Source organism: Parasteatoda tepidariorum, chromosome 5 (genome assembly GCF_982258835.1).
Source record: "Parasteatoda tepidariorum strain Cologne lab strain chromosome 5, Ptep-v5.0, whole genome shotgun sequence".
NCBI classification, from domain to species: domain Eukaryota; kingdom Metazoa; phylum Arthropoda; class Arachnida; order Araneae; family Theridiidae; genus Parasteatoda; species Parasteatoda tepidariorum.
This window is the reverse complement of record NC_141759.1, coordinates 64,046,640-64,069,975: the sequence shown is the minus strand read 5'-3', so window position 1 is coordinate 64,069,975 and position 23,336 is coordinate 64,046,640. Positions and strand designations below refer to the sequence as shown.

The 23,336-nt window shown below is 30.9% G+C and overlaps 1 protein-coding gene across 2 annotated transcripts; it reads left to right on the top strand.

Annotated features, from left to right (window-relative positions):
* Window positions 1–1,096: 1,096 nt before the first annotated feature.
* LOC107438920 (fatty-acid amide hydrolase 2) lies at window positions 1,097–22,821 on the top strand. Of its 2 annotated transcripts, none has more exons than XM_043046561.3 (8): window positions 1,097–1,245; window positions 8,796–8,978; window positions 10,133–10,352; window positions 13,911–14,120; window positions 14,217–14,336; window positions 17,097–17,257; window positions 18,150–18,242; window positions 19,267–20,799. In XM_043046561.3, the coding sequence occupies exons 1-8, from the start codon at window positions 1,198–1,200 to the stop codon at window positions 19,876–19,878; spliced, it is 1,647 nt and encodes a 548-aa protein (XP_042902495.2). In that variant the 5' UTR covers window positions 1,097–1,197; the 3' UTR covers window positions 19,879–20,799. The 2 variants fall into 2 exon arrangements, with proteins under 2 accessions (XP_042902495.2, XP_042902496.2); XM_043046562.3 differs by lacking the exon at window positions 1,097–1,245 and adding an exon at window positions 3,249–3,388 and having other exon boundaries at window positions 19,267–22,821.
* The last annotated feature ends 515 nt before the right edge of the window (window positions 22,822–23,336 follow it).

Sequence of the window (23,336 nt, the reverse complement as noted above, 5' to 3'; positions counted from 1 at the left end):
ACTGCTAATACTGTAAGGAGGAAAAACATATATTAACCTAATACCAAGTATATGTATGATTGTAATATGGTTGGACGTAATCAAAGTTATTTATTTATTTAATGATTGATTATTATACACAATTTTATTCCGTACATATCAGCAACAAAATTTTTTTTTATTCCTTCTACAGTGGATAAAAAGAATTAATTTAAGCAATTTATGGTCCATCTAACATAAAGGCTTAAGTTGAGTTACTATTAACTTAAAATGACTGTTTTTTAAACTTCTAAGCTAATATGTCATTTTCCTGGCATTCAAGATTTGGTGAATTTCTATTTTATTTTTTTTCTCGAGCAAATGTCAATAAACTACACAATTGTCTGCAAGATATTAATAAGTGTAACTGAAGAAGTATCCCATATATATATATATATATATATATATATATATATATATATATATATATATATATATATATATATATATATATATATATATATATATATATATATATATATATATATATATATATATATATATATATATATATATATATATATATATATATATATATATATATATATATATATATATATATATATATATATATATATATATATATATATATATATATATATATATATATATATATATATATATATATATATATATATATATATAATAAAGATTAATCTTTTCATTAACCTTTATTATATTATTTTTCATGTTTTCTCTATAGTTTAAACTTATATTATGAGTTCTATATATGCGCAGTAAATATATATAGATAATTTGCGAGGCTACTTGGTTCTAGCTCTTTCATGGTGAGGCGTTTAAAATGTTAGCAAAATTACCAAAAATTTTGAGGGCTTTGGTTTTTAAATTTCTACTACTCAATGAAATATTTTACGAAAATCATAGTAGTTGTCAGGCTAGTACACATATATATGCACTTTTCATGCGTATAAATATATATGGAAAGATGGCCATAACAAAAAACAACGAATGATAAATTTATGAGCTGTCAGATTATCTTGGTTTTCAGGTTAAGTTACTGCAATTCACTTCCACCTTATTTATTAGGATGACGGTGATGAAGGAAACAATCGTACTTAAGACAGTTAATCTCAGACATCTTTTACAGCAAATTAACTAAGAGCTTTCTATTTTAATTAACGAAAATATCGAGATAACGACAGTTGAATTTTGTTGAACATGCTCTGTAATAGAACTCCAATAAATAAATGCAATGCGATGGTTTGGGTAAGTGATTACTTATTTCTTCTATTAGAGAATAAATATTTTAAATAATGGTTTTAAAAAGAATTGATATGTTTTTTTTCTGACCTATTTTAATAAAATAAAAACACTACAATTTCGGAAAAAATAAATGTTTTTCTTTATTGAATATATTGTCAGGAAAAAAATTATTTAAAATTAAGCTTTTTTTAAAAAAGCTACGAACAGAAAAAATTCTAGGGGAAACATAGGAAGCAAGTGGTTACTTATTTCTTCTGTGAGTGAATAAATATTTTAAATAATGGTTTTAAAAATAATTCATATTGTTTTGTGTTTGTGACCCATTTTAATAAAATAAAAACACTACAACTTTGGCAAAATCGAAAAAATAAAAAAAATTCTTTATTGAAGACATTATTAGAAGAAATAATTCCTAAAATTTAAGTTTTTTTTTAAAAAAACTACAAGCAAAAAAAAATTCTATGGGAAACATAGGGAACAAAAGTTTTGAATCACTAATGCAATATTAATTTAAAATAATCTTTCCTTTAGTACGATAAATACGATAAATTTTTATAATTCATAACTTATAACTTAAACCAGGGGTCCCCAACCCTATGCCCGCGGGCACCATGGCGCCCGTCGATCGATCTAGGTGCGCCCGCTGCTTGTGCCCAACGATAAAATATTTCAGTTTTCCATTTTCCCAATAAATGCTATGCAAATACATATTGAGGTACGCTGGTTCAGTAATGGCAAAGTACTTGATAGATTTCTACATTTCATTGGAGAAATAAAAAATTATCTTGCAGTCAAAAATCAAACATTTTTGGAACTGAGAGATCCTCTTTGGCTAGCAGATTTGTCTTTCATAATGGACATAATGGAAAAAACTAAATAATTTAAACTTGGAGCTGCAGGAAAAAGGCAAACATAAAGTAAAAATGATAAAGGCTATAAACTCGTTCAGAGCTAAGCTAGTTTTGTGGATATCACATTTGAAAATTAAGTCTCTTGTGCATTTTCCAAACATGAAAAAAATGTTAGGTGACAATGAAATTGACTTATTAACATTTGTCATCAACCTCCAATTGTTTAAAGATCAATTTAAAAAGCTCTTTCAACAATTTAATATCATCGAGCCTTTGATAACTTTTTTGTTAATCCTTTTACCAACCAAATAAGCGTTACCGTAATAGCAACATACATTTCAGAATTTCTTCAAGTAAAGCGAGAAGAATCGAAGATAGAAATTGTGGATCTTCAGAATGACATTATCATCAAAACTATTATATCCCATGAGAAATTCTGGAATATAATTGAAGGAATAAATTCCATTCTTAAAAATAGCATTATATTCTCCCAATTATCTAGCGCTGGCCAGCGAAATGCCATGCCTAACACCACATTGACTGTATTTTATAAATAATTTTTATATTTCATATGTTTTGAAAGCAATTTAGTAATTATTTATTTTACACAAGAAAATTAATACTAATTATATTCATATGTTAAATTAATTTTTAAAATTAAATTTTTTGTGCACTATATGTAGTGTGTAATATTACCTATGTCTACCAACTATAAATTTATCTTGAAAAAATAAATGGTGCCCGTCATTCGACCAATATTCTGGTATTTGCTCTTAGGTACAAAAAGGTTGGGGACTACTGACTTAAACTAACGATACAATATTCCTAAAAATGTTTACTAAAGTGGAGTAATTGAATTGAAGTACTGAAGTGGAGTAATTGAAGTGGAGTTATTGTAGTTTTCATCTTTCCCTGATATACAAAACAAATAGGAAATGTAATTTATACGGTTCACATTATCTATAACAAAGGACTTATGCACAATGAAAATTCAAATTAACTCATTTAAATATATTTATGAAAAAGCTGATACATTTTCCAATGAGTCTGGAATACCAACTACTTGTTTATATCGAAAGTTGAACCTTAAACTATAAAAAGAGTCCTTAAGTTTATCGATTAATATGGAAGGACTTATAAGTTGGCGTCCTTGAATATTGTTATACAACCACCGAGGTCTTTCTAAGTGGTAAAAATGAACATTATAATTTGCGTCTTATTTTTAATCTTGGTGAAAACTGGGTCTGTATGAATGTGTATACCCACGAAATTTAATAATGGATACCCATTTTAACGTAAGTTATATTTCAATATAAATTCTAACCATGATAAAATTTGATTCTACTTTCTATTTACCAAAATTTAAGAACTCGTATTCGTTCAATAGTTGTTCTGTTGATAAAATGCATATTCCATTGATAATATTCGTCCAGTAGTTGTTCTATTCATAAAATGTATATTCTATTGATAATATTCGTCCAATAGTTGTTCTATTGATTAAATGTCTATTCTATTGATAATATTCGTCCAATAGTTGTTCTATTGATTAAATGTCTATTCTATTGATAATATTCGTCCAATAGTTGTTCTATTGATTAAATGTCTATTCTATTGATAATATTCGTCCAATAGTTGTTCTATTGATTAAATGTCTATTCTATTGATAATATTCGTCCAATAGTTGTTCTATTGATTAAATGTATATTCTATTGATAATATTCGTCCAATAGTTGTTCTATTGATTAAATGTCTATTCTATTGATAATATTCGTCCAATAGTTGTTCTATTGATTAAATGTCTATTCTATTGATAATATTCGTCCAATAGTTGTTCTATTGATTAAATGTCTATTCTGTTGATAATATTCGTTCAATAGTTGTTCTATTGATCTGTATGTTTTCATCAGGGCTTTACTGTCTTGAAAAAGAAATTAAGTTCGCAGTGAAGGGAAACTAATTCATATCTAACTTGTTTTGGGAAGAAATAAAAAAAAACTGCCTACTAAGGGTTGGTAAATGTTATAACGAATATACTAAACTGTTTTCTAAGGTGGAAAATACTATTAATAAGTCGTGGTTTTCACAAATATTTATCGTAGCAAAAAAAATTAAATAGGAAATGGTTTTTCTATAAATTTACTACCTATACCTATTTTTCTGGGTTACAAACAGCCCTGGTAGTGACACTTTCCTATTTCCTATTGGTAGTCACCTTTTTTTTTTTTTTAAACAACTTATTTTGAATTTAAAACTTGGATTTTTCAGTGTTTTTTACTGATGGATAACATTATTTTATCAAATACCTACTGTTTTTATAACCGAAAACTCTAGTTAAATAATTTATTCATTTTAAACTATTAAAGAACCTGTTATATTAATACTATTCTCTGTCTTATTTTCTGGAGTCTTTTTTTTTTCCTTCAAATAATTTTAGAGTGAGTTAATGTTAGCAATTTCGTCTAAAATACTAATTTTCTGTTATGTATATTTGTAAAAAGAACACACTCTCAGAATTTCAAAAGTGTCATACTTTAAATTTTTCGGTAAAAAAAAAGCATAATTATAGTTGATTTAGAAACTGGAAGAGTAACATTCTGAAACACAAGAAGCGCACTTAAATTTTAAAACGGAATGTTAACAAAGTCGTTATAAGATAATAATTTCCTTTATTTAACTAAAGTTGTTAGAAAAAATTTACTCTAGAATGACAAAAACCTGTCAACGACAAAGGATGTCATGTAAATTTCCTTTCATCGTCTCATAAATTTTAAATATGCGTAGTCTCTTTTTCAAATCGCAATTCATCATGATTAAACTAAAATAAAATTTAAATTTTCCCCATTCAGGTATTCACGATCATTTAAACCAAGAGAAAAATCTTCAAAGTAGAAAGCAAGTCGTTAAAAGTCGCAGGATTGTAAATTAGTGCCCGGGGGTGTCATTAGTTCGTTCAAATTCATTATTATTTGTTTAAGGCAAATCAACTGTGACAATTAAAATATACTCTAACCCTATTCACTTATAATTTAACAGCTCCTGTTATTAAAATCGATGAATAAAAAGAAGCTGAAATGACAATAAGAAGTGAACAAATAAATAAATAATTCACCTTTTCGATAATAGGAAAACTTTGATCTTTTAATATGCTAAAGTGTTGTCTTTTAACTACACAGGGATATATAACACAGTTTAGCCAATATTTCAAAATTTACACATAAATATCGAGTATTAAATTTTAAAAAAATATTTCCTTCCATTCCCATTGTAAATGCTGGATTTTTTATTTTTATTTTATAGCCGTCGTTGAACAGTCGACCCTGTTTTGGGTTTACGACTACTAATGTTCAACAACGTAGCCTTGTAATTTTGAATCTAATCCAGGAGACAAGGGAACTCCTGGATCAAGTATTGGAAGAAATTTGCCATCGTGGAGGACTTTTTGATGGAACTAACCCGCATTTGTGTTACATGGAGAGGAGGACCACGAGAACCACCCACGGTTAGCCTAACGGCAAGGGGACTCTAACCTATGATACATCTACCACTGAGGATATTTCACGTCAGTACCGTGGTCGGTGCAAGCCGGATGCGGAATTCGTATCAACTGGGATTCGAACCCGGTTCGCCGCATTAGAAGGCGAACGCTCTATCCCCTGAGCCATCACGGCACCTGTAAATGCTAGTTAAGAAAAATTGAGATTTGTTCCAATTTGATATGTTCGGTAGTCATGAGATTATTTTTTGCCAGATGGGCAACTCCGCCACCTCTGGAGTTATCTATATCCTGACACATCCATAAGTTGTATAGTTGGCAACTTTAATGTGATGTTGTTTGTTAAGATGAATCTCTGATATGCTCTGGTTAAACTGAAAAATAAAATCTTTTCAGTTTGTTAATTCTGTTAAAAAAAAAAACATTTACTATCTAGATGCTTTACGAGAAGTGACTTTATCTATTAGTCATTGAGGGTCGGTTTTACTTAATAGCTTCTGCTGGTTTACATCTAAACTGCTGTTTGTAGAAAATGCAACACCATGAAAGAATCATCAGAATCAAATGAAATTTAATGCAGAAACGACTTGTACTGATACAAATAAATGATGAAATTTTCAAAACAAAAGAAACAAATTAAGCGTCCGAAATCAGTATTTGGTGCAGCCACCACGCGCTGCAATAAGTGCTGCTATACGACGTGGCATGGAGTCAAACAGATGTTGAATATCTGCTTGAGGAAGAGAATTCCATATCGCTTGTATGCGCAACCAAAGTTCGTCTTTGGAAACTGCAGGACGCGGATCACGAGTGAGACGCCGACCAACCATATCCCACACGTGCTCAATAGGCGACATATCCGGCGAATAAGCAGGCCAAGGAAGAAGTTGCATGCGTTGTGCTGAACAGAAGTCTCTAACAGTCCGCGCAACATGTGGGCGTGCATTATCCTGCTGAAAGATAGCTCCAGGGATGCCTTGAAGGAAAGGAACGACTTCGGGCTGTAGCACTTCACGGACGTATCTGTTGCTATTGAGATTACCCTCAATTCGTATCAAATTGGATCGTCCATGATACGAAATCGCACCCCAGACCATAACTCCGGGTGTTCGACCACTATGTCGTTCAATAATACACTCAGGAAGGCAGCGTTGACCGGCATAACGTCTAACACGAACACGGCCATCATGGGTCCACAAATTGAAGCGTGATTCATCTGAAAAGACAACTTGGTGCCAATCAGCTCGCCAGTCTCTGTGCTCAAGAGCCCACTGCCGACGCAGCCGTCGATGATCCGCCGTGAGGGGAATCCTGTATAATGGCACCCTTGCACGCAATCCACGGCGCAGCAGACGACGACGAATTGACGAAGCCGACAATTGTACACCTGTAGCAGTAGACCAATGTGCTGCCAGCTGCCTGGAGGAAGCTGTGCGATCATTCACCGCCATGCGGAGCAGGTGTCGATCATCGCGCTCTGACGTCACCTTCTGTCGTCCAGTGCCTGTTTTTCGAGTTGTTCGGTGCTCGTCGGTCCACTGCTTCCAAACTCGCATCACTGTGGAACTGTTCCGCTGCATACGAGCTGCTATTGCGCGATAGGAAAATCCTCCTTCTCGAAGGCCGATTATCCTCCCTCGTTCAAACTCCGTAAGTTGCTTGAATTTCTTATTCTTCCGTCGTGGAGGCATACTCAGGTCTCACTAAACGTTTGCCACTAACAAATAATCATAGACTATTTTCAACGTCCCGCTACAGCACTTTATTTATACGCTTTCAGCATCAATTCAGAGGGCGCTGCGCGCGCCACGCACGCGCGATGGCTCTGAAACTTTATTAATTTGCATAATATCCTATAATTGACATTTGCTGCGAATTTCATTTGATTCTGATGATTCCTTCATGGTGTTGCATTTTCTACAAACAGCAGTTTAAATAATTCATATCACTAGTTTATATCAACAGAGCTCATCAAGCATTATCAAAATAATATTGTCATCTCATTTTTTCTGTTATAAATGTGATATTTTCGCACACTGACTGACTGATACATTATTTACGGAGCGCCTGACCTCTGGGGCTATCTTCATTGGAATTAAAATAATTGAAAATAATCTATTATCAATTTGAATGTTAATTTTAAAAACTAAAACAGTTGTTAAAAAAATTAAGTCTTATGCTTCATTTTATCACGTCTTGTCCATAGCTGCTAAATTTGATTTTTACTTTTAAAATTAAAATTTTATTTCTTAAATGTGATAGCAAAACTTTTGCTTTTCTACTTCATTGTTTAGATTCATAAATTTAATTTAGAATAGTTTTAGCTACCATTTCATACGAAAACACATTTCTAAAGCTTTTCATCGATTATTAAATAAATCCGTAAAATTGGTATATAACTATTATTTTTTTTAAATTTATTTATCTTTATTTATTTATTTTTCATAAGCATGTTTGTTCTTTTACCCGTTTCTTTGCCGATCACGCTATATACCGAGACGAAATTCTTCCCTGCACTTAGCGTCGAAAAGGCCGATCAAGTGGTAACAGAATGCATATTATCCTTTAATTATTTCTGCTGAAACATGATGTTTTCTCAAGACAATAACATATTATTTATTAAAATGAACTTCTGTAAAATTTAAAAGCTAAAACGGTTGCTAAAATAAGAACATTTGACTTTGATTTTACCTTTATAGATTGGCTGTCTTCCATGAGAGATAAAGTGTAACCACCTATATTCAACTGGTCGTGAACATGTTAGAAACTTATTTCATATAAATGTTTAAGTCCTAGTCCTAGTGTTTTAATTTTACTGGGCACCTGGACTGTGAAGCAGCCCCGCCCCTATCCCATTCATCGTGGAACTTTATCACTATTTTGGTTGAAAATTGAGGTAAACAGGCAGTGAGGCTGCTTTTGTGAATGCTTCAAGCACTTTGCTTGAATAACTAAAGAGGAATCAAAAGTAAAATAAGCAGATTTCTCTAAACTATATTTGTTTAAGGTTGAAATTGTTCAGAGTTGTATCAGCATAAGGAGTTATTTTCAAAAGGGTTGATGTAGTTATTTGTTTTGATAGTTATGATATGTGGCGTCAGGGAGGTGAAATGTGCAGCTATTGGTCTGTAGTTTTTATCTTTTCTATATTTTAAAAGGTTAAGATTACAGGGATTACACTCATCTATAATCTTTTCTTTTAATTTTAGGTGGTTGGAATGATCGCAGAATTTATTCGGATTTTATTGACACTCACCCGACCTTTTTCCGATAAGATTCTATCTTTCTTTTACCATTTAGTCATGGGTCCTACAAAGCCATTACCACCCATTACAAATCCATTATTACTCTGTTCAGCAACGGAACTTGCTGAAAAGATACGAAAGAAACAAGTAAATATTGCTCCGATTTTTTTCTTCTACATTTATTACAGAGTAGGTTAATCTCGTATTTAATATAATCTTATTTTAGAACATAGAGTATTACGTTTTCCTTTATTATTTTTATTACTATTATTGTCCGATATTTATAGATATTTTATACATTCTTTCTAGGGACTGAAAAGAAGTTGGGTAGTTTTCAATTAGCAAAAAGCCGCCAAAATATGCAGACTTTCGGTGGAAGTATTTTTTTTAATTTATTTTTTATCACGTAAAAATTAACTTAAAATAAAAATTGAAATTAAATTTAATAAATTTTTGAATTTCCCTTGCTCCTGGCTAAATGAAAAGTACCAAAAGTTGTTTCAAGATTCAAGCAAATTTTAAGTTACCTTTGCCATAAATTTCAATCAACCAGAAAAAGGAAAACAAAGGGACAGTTACCCATTCGGGGTTATTAAATATTAACCGCTACAAGAAAAAACATTGCTCTCTTTTTCGAGTTATATGGAATTATCACCTGATTGTGCAATTTTATCTTTTGGAAATCAAATTTGGCCTCCCATATCATGCGATTTAACGCTGTAAGAACTTTTTTTCCTACACTAATTTTTTTTTCTTCTCTCTCTCAAAACTTCAAAAATCTCTCCTTTTGGTTGTTGTTTTTAATCAACCAAGAAATAAAACTCCTTTATGGTTGTTGTTTATTATATAAAAAATTTTTATGCTCAGAGATGCCAACTGCTCGGATTCGGCAAAATATTTTAATAAACAGTAGCAAAGTAAACTAAGCAAAGTAAATAGCAAAGTAAAAGTTGCACATTTTCGGTTAATTTTGCCAAGTTTTTCAAAAGATGAACACGGCTTAACAGTAACCGAGTGACAAATCACTTATATCTTTGAATTATTTAGAAGTAGTGTTGAGTAAAATCCCTATAAATCGAATTCAAACCAAGAATCGTACATTAAAAGACTACCACTCGAAAATATTTATCCTCTGTCCTGAGCAAGTTGGTAACACTGTATACTATATATTCTAAATGATTTAATGTTTATATAAGTTTAGATAGCATGAAATATTTTGGAGTGATAGCAATGCATGCAAAGAGTTAAACAATCCAAAAACAAGAAGATCTTTAAATTATTCGGTTTATTCATAATTGCAGGTTAAATGTGAAGACGTAATGAAGGCTTATGTAGAGAGATCAAAAGAAGTGCATCCAGTTATTAATGCGGCCTGTGATGAGAGATACGAAGATGCATTGGAAGACGCCAGAGCAGTAGATCGATTTCTGAACAGCAGTAATAAATCTGTTGATGAGATTGAAAAAGATACGCCACTTCTTGGAGTTCCTTTCACATGTAAAGAAGCTATTGGAGTAAAAGGTAAATGGTATTTTTAATCTCTCTTTTGAAGTGGAAACACTTCTATACTAAACATCAAAACTGTTGGCACAATTTGTAAGATCGTTCTTGAAACTCTTAGAAATGGCGTCTTTTTTATTCTTGCAAAATTTGCGTCGAGCATTATGAACGTACGAAGTTAAAAGCTTCTTTTCGTTTTTAATACCACCATAATCAAAAAAGCATTCTAATATATATGTTACCGGCAAAGTATGAAATGCCGGCATTGTATAGAATACCTAGGCATTCTATAGAATGCCGGACGTTTTTAAGCAAAGTATGAAATGTGAGAATTATTACATACTTTACCTAGGCATTCTATAGAATTCCAAATGCTATTTAGGCAAAGTATGAAATGAACGTCCTGGTGAGGTTATTATGTAAATGTGTGAATGAGCGAAATCGGCAGTTGTTGGCTTTCACCGGTGAATGTAGACAATCATAGTCGCTTTGGTGAATGTCGGAAATATTTATTACATCCGATTTGATATTAATTTATTCGTGGATATAAATACATTTATTCGATATTTTAATCCTTACTGACGATAGATTAGAAGAAACATCAGTGTTTGGAGTATCGGGCAAATGTACACCGGGCAATGACCCTTGACTAGGACTGGGTGATATTAGAAATTATATATCGTGATGCATCGTCAGTTTTGCATCGCGATATAACGATGTATCGTGATATAGTACTTTTGAATTTCATTTATTTGAAGGCACAGAAAGTCAGATTTCTATTAAAACTTCATACTCAGATTGATTTAAATCAATTTATAAATTTGACGATATATATGTTTTGCTTAAGAAAGATACTAAATAAATTGACTACAGTGCACAAATCTTACTTAAAATATTTATTGAAATGTTTGTTTAGAAATTCATAATGCGCGTAAAACAAAGAGTTAAAAACTTTTTTTAAAGCGTTTTTTACAAATTAATATTTTCTTGTACTATTATGCATAAATAATTACATAATTATTAAGTTCGATCGTAATGTTCAATTTCTAAATGAAACGTTAAAAATTATTTGTATGTTTAAAACAAAGTGCTAAATAAATTTTGGAAAAAAAACGCTTTTAAAACACTATTTTTTATTATTATCATTTCAGTTATTATAGTTCTATTATAGTTCATTTACGTCACACTAGAGCTGCACAATGGGCTATTGGCGACGGTCTGGGAAACATCCCTGAGGATGATCCGAAGACATGCCATCACAATTTTGATCCTCTGCAGATGGGATGGCACACCCGCTTCGGTAGCTCGATGACCTGCACGTGAAGTCGAGCACTTTACGGTAGAACAGTTTAATGAGGATCAATACCGCACACCCTCGGTCCCTACTCAGACTGATCCAAGTGGCCACTCACCCGCACACTGACCGCAGCCAGTGATGCTTAACTTCGGTGATCTGCAGGGAACCGTGTCTTAACGATCAGTTCACTGCGGGACCTTATCATTTCAGATAAATAATTAAATTAAATTAAATAATGACCGAATTATGAACGAAAAACAAAGTAAGATTTAATTTCGTAAAAATAAAAAAATTGTGATATTCGATAATATATTTAGCTAATTAACAAATTATATGAAAAGAATATTTTTTTAAAAAAATTATTATACTCTCTAATAAAACAAAGTGCTAAATGATTTAAAAAAATGAATAAAATGCGCAAACCTTTCAAATTTTTTTGTATAAACAAAGTTGATTGACTTATGTCCAAATCCAAATGACAAAAATAAATTTTGTTTTAGCTTTATTTCTAAAAATAAAAACAAGATTTATAAATTTAAAATCAGTAATAAAAACTCATTTAATTATTAGAAGTTTCATCCAAAAAGTTTTTAATAAATTAAAAGAAAGTAAAAAAATAACCTAACAAATTCAATTCTTTATGGGCGCCTAAATTAGATTGCCAATAATTTTCACATTTAAAAGTAAAAAGAAGTTTTTTTAAAAAAAAACTTATCTAATTAATGAAGAAACCCTTCTTTATATATTCTTTTCAATAATAGATTGCCTTCAGAACAAGGTAGCATCGGCGAATCCCACTAAAAATAATCTACAAGAAAAGTCGCAACAAAGAAAAAAAAAGCTAAGAGGTGCGAAAAGGAATATGCGATATAACCATATGTGTTCTCAAAACTCTGATTCTACAGCTCACCAATCAAGGCCATTTCAACATAACGAAACGAACATCGTCTTCCACAGCACGAGTCGACATCGGAACTTAAGAGAAGAGTCTTATATCGCTATATCGTTATCTTATATCCTTGCGTGTCTTATATCGCTATATCGTTTTGCGCTCGTTGTCTTTACTCGACGGCTTAAATCAGATTTCTGATGCATCGCCTTGAATGAAAGTCGCTGTATCGTCTTGCAGATATATGCGTTAAATCGATATGTCTCGATACATCGATTCTTAGCCCAGTCCTACCCTTGACCTTAAAAAAACATCAGTGTAGGGTATACTGGGCAAATGTATACCAGGCAATGGCAATTGACCTTAAAAAAACATCAGTGTAGGGTATACCGGGCAATGGCACTTGACCTTAAAAAAACATCAGTGTAAGGTATACCGGGCAAATGTAATTAAGTGTAAAATGTGAATAAATGTAATTATTTCCACGAATAAATTAATATCGAATCAGATGACGTTTTGAATTTGTCATTTTTGAATGACATTTTGACGAATCGGAGATGTATTTTATACTTTGCCGGTTTCTCATTTGGCATTCTATAGAATGCCAAATGAGCAATGTGTGAAATATAAATCATTTCATACTTCGCCGGCTAATTTTAGGCATTCTATGCAATGCCGCATTTCATACTTTGCCGGTAACATATATATTTCAATCCTATAAACTGATCAAAATTACAGGTATTAAAGCTTAAAAGAAGTTACTGACTTCTTATTTCGATCGATCCAAATTTTGCATGAGTAAAGGGGCATCATTTTTGAAAGCTTCCAGCGCGATTTTTCAATTTGTACTTACAGTTTTCCAATCTAAAACTTTCCGAAACAATTGCAAGCCAAACGAAAGTCTCTTTACATTGAGTTAGTGTATGAGTGTTGCCATAATTTTGTTCAAATATATATCTTGAGCGTTGTTTTGAATAATATCCTTTGAATACTGGTTTCCTCCACCAATTACAAAAGTTTTTATATTTTCCATCTTGTCGGCCTTAGTAGTGATTCATTAGATGTAATTTTTCTTCTTATTCTCTTAAATATTAATTCATGATCCATATCTTGTACCGTATAATAAAAAGGTTTCGAGATACTTGTTCTTTTTATGAGTTATTTCTTTTAAATTGTAATGTAGATTACTGAGAATTTTACAACATATTCCTGCACAGTTCTTTCTTAATGTGATACGTAAAACTTTATTTCAAATGGAGAAAAAAAATTGTGTCCCAAAGTCCCCATATTGACTTTGTGACACCTAATTTGACTCCTTAAAGTAAACAAAAGCATTATTTTACTTATAATAACAAGACAATTACATAATAACATAAACATAATCTATTTCCAGGTATGGTCCAGACATGCGGTATAGTACTTGCAAAAGACCACATAGCTGAAGAAGATTCTGCTGTCGCTGCATTGTACAGGAAAGCTGGAGCCATCCCAGTGACGGTAACAAATGTGCCAGAAATTTGTATGTGGTGGGAAAGTGCAAATCTCATCTTTGGTATGGTGAAAAATCCATATGATAGTGCAAGAACAGTTGGTGGTAGTTCTGGTAATACTAAAATGTTACATTTATGAACCGAAGGAAAAAAATATGAAATTTAAACATGTTGATTGATGTTACTCATTAAATTTTTTTTTATTGTAGGTGGAGAAGGAGCTATAATCACTTCGGGTGCGGCAGTAATAGGAATCGGAAATGATGTAGCAGGCAGTATCAGAATCCCGGCTTCTTTCTGTGGAATTTATGGCCATAAACCTAGTAAAAGTATGTTTTTCATGCAATAATCGCACCAATCTATAAAAAAATTTTAAAAAGTGCAAACTTACTAATTCATTTTAACTAACCAACATTTTTTTAAAAAATTTAATTCAAGACTAATAAATAACTCATATTTAGATTTCACTTTTACCCAAAATAGGTTCTTTTTTTTTTTCTCTAGTAATGTTATTCTAAACTATTTCCGAGATTAAGATTTATTTATAAAAGTAAACTCCATTTGCTTTTTACCTAAAATTAAAATGATTTTTAAGATCATTTATTTATTTATTTTTGATGAGATTTTCAAAAGTTAACATACTGTAAAGAATTGGCCATTAATTTGAAATCATATGCTTATAAATAACCGAATTTATAAATTCTGTATTCATACAAGTAAACTCGATGAGCAGCTATCAAATGAGCAAATGCAGTAACGCACAGAAAAAAAATAGCTCTCAGCGTTGGCCTCTCTACTTCAACTCATGCTAACCTTTATTTTTACCCACATAAATATAATTAATACAAAAAGCCCTTTATTTATTTATTTGGCTTTTCTTCTGGAGTTATTATCAGATAGTGGCACAATGCATAGGTGGGAAAATACCTTCCTATCGACATTTAAAAGTTAATAAAGTTGACTGGAAATATACTTCCAACACAATTAGTAAGGATTCCTTGTTTTGATATTTGAGCTGAGCACCTGGGCCCCTCAACGACCCCTATCCCACCCATCATGTTTCTTTATATTTGTGGTAGAACTTTAAGGTGAGCAGCCTATTTGGTGGCTGTTATTTAGGGACCCAGTTGCATTAGGACCCCAATTAGTCCGCTAGTCCTCCAAAATTATTAATAAGTGGTCAAAAATTCTGAATTATAGAATGTACTTTTAAATTTTAAAAATTTATCATGAAACGGTTTTGATTATAACAATGATTTGATAACGAAAATACATATATAGAAGATGAGAAGATAATGATGTTTCAGAAAGATGAAACATATTTATATTTAATCGGTTGTAAAATCAATGATATTCCCTTTAGCTTTGATCTTCGCTATTGTTTGAATATTTTTGACTGATAATTGGGGAACTTCGTCAGTAGAGAAAATGTAATTGTGAAATCAGGCAAATTCCCACTAGCTTTGAATATTAGTTTACTATTACTTGAATAATTTTGACCGGTAATTGAGACGCTTTTTCCGGTCAGGAGGATAGCAAAATTAGCGAAATTTTCCTTAACTTTGATGATTAGTTTACAACTGTTGCAGGCGGACAACTGAGAGCTTTGTCAGGAAAAAAAATATGATAACAAAATCAAAGAAATTTTCCCTAACTTTGATGATTAGTTTACTACTGCTTGAATATTACAGGGGGACAACTGAGAACTTTGTGAGGAGGGAAAATATAGTAGCAAAATTAGAGAAATGTTTCCTAACTTTGATGATTAGTTTACTACTGCTTGAATATTGCAGGGGGACAACTGAGAACTTTGAGAGGAGGGAAAATATAGTAGCAAAATTAGAGAAATGTTTCCTAACTTTGATGATTAGTTTACTACTGCTTGAATATTTCTGGCGGGCTACTGAGAGCTTTGTCAGGAGGAAAAATATGGCAACAAAATCAGATAAATTTCCCCTAACTTTGATAATTAATTTATTACTGCTTGAATATTTCTGGCAGGCTACTGAGAGCTTTGTCAGGAGGAAAAATATGGTAGCAAAATAAGAGAAATTTTCCATAGCTTTGATGATTAGTTTACTATTGCTTTAATATTTCTGGCGGACTAATGAGAGTTTTGTCAAAAGTGAGAATGTGGTAAGCAAAATCAGGTAACTTTTAATTAACTTTAATTATTAGTTTACTAATTCTTGAATTTTTCTGACAGACTACTGAGAGCTTTGTCAATTCCTCTGGTGGGGTCAAGAGGGAAAATATTAAGTTCATAGTATCAGAAATTTTGCTTTTAATATAATTACGGTTTTAGGTTTGAATGTACATTATAAAAAAATTTATTTTAAACTAGGCAATGGCAAATAAAATAGATTGAAGCATTGTTAGATCATAATACTTAAGTATGACAACATAATTTAATTTCTGAATTCCATAGCATGTCAGATTGAATTCCATAGCATGTCATTACAGAACCCTCCCTCGAAGAATAGAAGAACTGAATAGTGGAACTAAATTCAAATTAACCATTTGCGAAGCAGCAAATTTTGGTTGCAACTTTTACCCAGGCAACAGAATAGCAGCTGTGATCTCCAGCAGTGAAATTACTGACGAGGCATAATTTACTTCTTTGATGCTTAAATAATAATTATAGCTTTAGAAGCAAATAGTTTGGCATTTCTTGAGGTTTGTAACATTTTGAGACATGTGTTGCAACACAGGCAACGCTGAAACCATCTCAAAGGGTTAATTATTATTATGTTAGTTTGATTGTCACTTCCCTACCACTTGAAAAAATCATATTTGAATAGAGAAAAAGTTGACAGATACGTGGTTGTGACAAATCTCTTTCGAATGTTCAGAAATTCCAACTGTGTTAAATGTTTAATTTTTTAGACAACTAATACTCAGTGTTAGCCTTATGCTGTATAAATCAGTGTATTTTTATTATAATTAATTTTTATCATAAAGATCAGGATAATATAAAACAAGGTAGATACTTAGAAAATCATTCTGTCTTATAAAAAAAAGGTATTAAATCTTTAAAATATTTTATTAATCGCGTTTAGTGACAAAATTGCATTTTTTGTCTTTTACAGTGCTTATTTCAAATTATGGGAGTTTCCCTTGTGAACCAGAGGTAGAAGATGAAGTAACAGATTTTATATGCACCGGTCCAATGTGCAGATATGTACAAGATCTTCCTCTAACAACTCGAATTCTTTCAGGAAATGATAAAAGAATTCCTTGGGATTCCAAGGTAAGAAACCATCTATTTCACAAGAAATTAATGCGTGATATACTAAATTATTTATAATACCTGAAGAAAAACATTTTTGTAAACAATAGAAAATAAATAAAACAACAACTTCAAAGTATTTTTCAACTTTCTCCTAAACACAGTCAGTAATGTCTCATGTTTTATTTAGATTCTAAAAATGCAATCTAACCTGACGACAACATTTTTTTTTTAATTAAAACTATTTTAAGTCATCCTTTTCTTCAAAAGTTTTATGTGTGACAGCTGCCATCTAGCATCCAGTTCATACTGTAGCACAAGGAAAAACAAATCATGGTCAACTGGTAATTTGGAGTTTTTGTGGTCATTTATTAAATATTTTTATTTTACCTATTGAGACCGTTTGAAAACTAAACAAAGTAATTTAGCAAGAAAAAAAATTAAGCACTATTAAAAATACTAATTATTTATTCTCCCCAGATTGAACTCCAAAAATGGTATGAGTAGCTTCAAAATCTTTACTAGAAACCCTTTTTTATTACAAATATGGATTCTCCGTAAAAACAAAAAAAACAACAAAAAAAATAGCGAAAATCATCCTTACAGTTTTTTGCACTTTGGTTAACAGATGGCGCAGCAATAAGAAATTAAAAATATAGATAGAACGAAATAAAGGACAAGTAGATATAAAAATACAAATAATCGTGTCTTTTTTTTAAAGCCTATGGTACCTATGGTCTCCTAGTTTTACTTAATTACTATTGAGAACTTGTTGAGTTGTAATGACATTTGATTTTTTCTTAATTCTTTGAAAATTATTAAAACTTTGAACTTTAAACGAAAAATAATTTTTCAACAACAAACATAATTGTTTTGATTAAGCAGCAACTTATATACAATTCTTTACTTTCAGGTAAATTTCTGTGACATTAAACTGTATTACCTAGAAGATATTCCGGGACTGCTAAACAAATCCATGCCTGTGATGAAAGAAAAAATTAAAATGGTTTGTATTCTGATACAATAAATATTCAATTATGACAATTCATTAACTTACTTTTGGGATTAACCTTCTTATTTCGTCGTTGAACAGCCGACCCAATATTTTGGGTTTACGACTACTAATGTTCAACTCCGTAGCCGTGTAATTTTGAACCCAATCCAGAAGACAAGGACAACCAAGAGGACTCCTAGATCAAGTACTGGGGGAAAGTTTGCCTTCGTGGAGGACTTTTTGATGGAACTAAACAGCATTTGCGTTAGCTGAAATTTTCCAAAATAATAATAATGTATTTTTGACTTTTTGATTATGAACAAACAAGCTATTTCTATTCAAGAAGAACTGTGCCAAATATAACATCAGTCGTCGTCAAAGTAAAAACATTCTTTCCTTTCATTCTCAGTAGTAAACTGAAAAAAATATACTGGAAAAAGTAGCTCATCGGTTATCGCAGTACTGAGTTTAGTTTGTATATGTTTTGCATAAACAATCGTTTTTTTTTTAATTCTCATCTGCGTTACACAACATTTTATAAATCTGTAAATTTTATACAAATTGAATTCAAATATTTAGAGAGAAAGTTGAAATAAATCAATCCAACCTATTCTTTAAATTTAAAGTTGTTTAATGGATACACTGTTATGAAAATTGTAAGCAATTTATAAATATTATACCTTCATTTATATCTAAGTACGCAACTTTTTAATTTGCAAAGTGTATACGTAATTAGCAAAATGTATAACACGTATTTCAAATGTTCGCGTCAAAGTGATCGAAATTATGGTATTTTAATTTTTTTATTTTAATATTTAATTTGCCAAAGCAGAGCTTTCTGAGATTTTCGCCTACTATTTTTTTGCAAACACTTGAAGCTTTATCCACTATGAAAACAATTCAAAGACTGCCAAGTCGCACCTTCATCTACTGATGCTTGCAAAATTTCTAAATCACATTATTCACGAGAAATCTCAATTTTTCATAACCGTCTCTTAGTTAATTATATTGTAATTTGTTCCATTTTATTTTGCAGGCACTGAAGCACTTTGAAACATGTTATAGTGTGAAACCTATAAAGTTGCAAATGAAGGAGCTAAAGTATGCCTTTCCTATTTGGGAACGCAAACTTCTGGAAAGGGGTTGCCCCTCCTTCAAGGGTTACTTAGCGGGAGAGAGTGGTAAAGTCAATTTATGGTGGGAATTTGCAAAAAGCTGCTTTCGACAGTGCAAGCATACCTTACCCGTTCTATATTGTGCCATGGTTGAAAGAAGAAACAAAGACAATTTTTACTACAGATGCTTAAAGGCCTACCAAGAAATTGAACGCAAATTTCAAGAAATATTTGAAGAAGATGCCATTTTATTGTTGCCTACGCACCCGGAACCCCCACCCCATTATCTCATGACTATTCCTAAGTATCCAAACATTGCCTATACTTGTATCTTCAATATTCTAGGATATCCAGGATCACAGATACCAACTGGAATGTATGATGGAGTACCCGTAGGTATTCAGGCAGTCAGTGGACATTATAAGGATCATTTAACACTAGCTACGGCTCTGGAATTAGATAAGGTCTTTGGTGGTTGGAGAAGCCCGTGCCCAATAATTACTTCTAAAGATGCCACAAGAAATGGAAAATGAACTTATTTAATCTAACTTCAAAATACTTGGATCATCCATCTCCTTATATCCTGACTATCCTAAAAATCCAAACAACACCTATACTTGTACTTCAATATATTCTTGGATATCTAGGATCTCAAGGAATGTATGACAGAGAGCCCATTAGTATCTACTCAATCAGTGAACTTTATAAGAATCATTTAACGTTTACTACTACTCTGGAATTAGACAGGATTTTCGGTGACTGGAAAAGCCCGTGCCCAATAATTACTTCTAAAGGTGCTACAGGAAATGAAAAATGAACTTATTTAATCTAACTTCAAAAACCTGGATCACCCATCTCCTTATATTCTGACTATCCTAAATATCCAAACAACACCTATACTTGTACTTCAATATATTCTTGGATATCTAGGATCTGAAGGAATGTATGATAGAGAGCCCATTTGTATCTACCTCAATAAGTGGACTTTATAAGAATCATTAAACGTTTACTACTGCTCTGGAATTAGACAGGATTTTCGGTGAATGGAAAAATCCTTGTTCATTCCCCAAAAATGAAAAATGAACATATTATAGTCAATACAACTTTAAAAATAGTTAACACGAGTTTCTTTGTTTTAATTGACGATAATTTATTTTAAAAGTTTTTGCAAACTCTTTGAAAAGTTTGAAAGATAAACAGAGCATCCATCATCAACAATCAATTGAACATCATTGTATAAATATATACCCATGCTAAAGTTTTGCTAACTATGCTTAGATGAAGTTTAAAGTTTCAGTTCATTTTTTCAACAATAACTATTTTAAGAAATTTCATTTTTGGTGCAAATAAGCAGCTTTTTTACAATTAATATACATATAATGCAAACTCTATGTTCATATTTATGTGAAAATCTAGTTATGACTAATTTTTTATTAAAATTAGTACTTATGCAATGGTTTTTATTCAAAGAACTTTTCTGATTACATTAGTCAGTACAAGTTTTATACCGAAGCAAATTGTACTATTTCAAAGTTTTTATTATCTCTGAAAATATACTAAGAGTTCCGATGTAAACAATTTTTCTTGAATATTGTTTTAAAAAATATTCTGTCTTAAAAAAATCAATATAGAAGCGCTTAATAGTTTTGCCCATTTCCTGTATGCTTCAGCAAAACCAGAAAAGCAACAGGTACATAGACAAACATAATTAAGCAGCAATAGTTGTGTTTTTCTGAGACTAATTAGGTAGAACAACGTCGCCTACAACAGGCAGACAGTCATGCGTTCACAAGTCTACTTATAAAGTGTGTCGAATTCCCACACCTACAGAGGAAATGACAGAAAAAGGGAAATAAAACAATAATGAGTTGTCACGTTTCGAAAAAGTATTCACTGATTTTGTTAAGTTTGTGCAAAATGGGGAAGAGCATAGTAGGCGAAGCAAGTAAATGACATTTTCAGGGATATTTATGAATCGGGAAACATAATATTAAGTGACTGCATAAAAATATAAATACGTTTAATGTAACAGAATTGTTTCTGCTTTTACTTTAATTTTGACATAACTAATAGATATATTAGTTTTGAGTAGGACATACATTAATTTTCAGTTTTCACGAAATAATACATTAGTTTTGAGTATTCTTGTATAATTTTTATTTCAAATTAGATAGAGGCAAATAAAATAGGGCGCAGATGTATAAACCCTGCCTATTAATAAAGTAGTTCGGGTACCACTTATTTTCTACTTACCCTGATTTTAGCCAGTTTGAAAATGCGACTTACCTGATTATTCTAAGTTTTTCAATTGTTAAACCAATAGTTGGATTTCATTTTGGGTTTTAGAATATGTATGCACAATTTTAATATTTTTAATGATAATAACGCACTTCTACTGTATATATTATTGACGAAAAACATTTTAATAATTTTGTATCAATTTGCATTTTATATGCAAGGTATTCTGTAATAACCGATCTTAGCAAATATTTTTAGAATGCTTGCCGAATATGAAGTAAAAAGTTATGCTGATAAAAGAACACAAATTAATATTTTAGGGTGAAAAATCAATTTTGCTTGATGAATGTAACAAGTAACTAATGAGGAATGTGAGACTGATCGTATCAAAGCATGTTTGATTGTCTGAGGAAATATAAAGAAGTCGAAAAACAAGATTATTCCAAACACCCACAAGTTTCATTATATAATCAAACTAGTTTTGGTATTTTTCATACCACCTTCCTCTCTTGTGATTCGACAGATTTAGATAGTGTTTTTATTTCTGGCTTGAGTCTATTCTTGAACTAGAGACCCCCAAATGTGTGTATTTTTTTAACTTTATTTTTGACAAAATTAATAAAATAAAAAATAATACACAGTGAAAAAGGTGATAGTAGAACCCTGTATAAAACAAAATTGTATTTGTTTCTACACAAGTTCTTTTTTCATTTGAGGTTTTTGCGAAATAATTTTTTTCTGTGGTAATAAATTAAAGCATAATTTTTTTTAAGAAAAATTCAATTTTGATAAGACGTTTATTAGACGTAAGAGCATAATTTAGACTAGAACTAAGATTCATATATAAATATGGGCACCAGAGACCACGAAACAGCCTATATCTCACTCATCTTAAAATAAAACACGATTTAGAATCTATCCAATCTTTTATATAATTGTTCAAAATTATTCTGTGGAGATATTTTGGGTGTAGATGGAGATAATTTATGCAGTGATGGAGATAATTTTTTCAATTCCAATCTAATAAAATATTAATGCATAACTTTTGCTACGAATGTAAAGAATATTTTCTGAAACTAAGAAAACAGTCAGTAGTTTGAGGGTATGATAAAATCAACAAAATATTGTATTAGTATGGAAAGTACATTTAACTTTTATGTTATAGTAACACGCAATGTCATCTTTTATGTCATAATTTATTGATAAACAAGAAAATGAGAATAAAACTGTTAATCACTTAGGTGTTTTCTACTTTCATTTTCAATTATATAAATAAAAATATCTTTCCACATATGCTTATTTAAATTTAGTTCATATTTTGAAAAATGCTCTGTTTTTTGTGTTTTTGCACACTATTTATGTCAGTTAAATTCTTATCTTGCAAATAGTGTACTGTGTACTCGATTTTTCAATTATTTTTTATAGAATTTCATTTAAATACAGTCTTGTTCAAAAATTAAATCAGCATTCATTAGTAATTTCAAAATTCGTAATACTGCAGAAAACGTTTTTGACGTACTTATTAATTTTGTTAAATGTTCCTTTTTTAATATTAATTGAATTAAATCTGAAATATACATTTTCTTAACTTGAATATATGTTACTTTGAAGAAATACTTTACTTGAAGAGTTCCTTGAAGAAAATATACTTATCTTCCAAATCCATATAAATATTTCATCGGACATCTGTAATTGATGCATCGCTAAGAATAATGCGACGCATTTTATTACAAAGTATTTACATTCTTGAAGA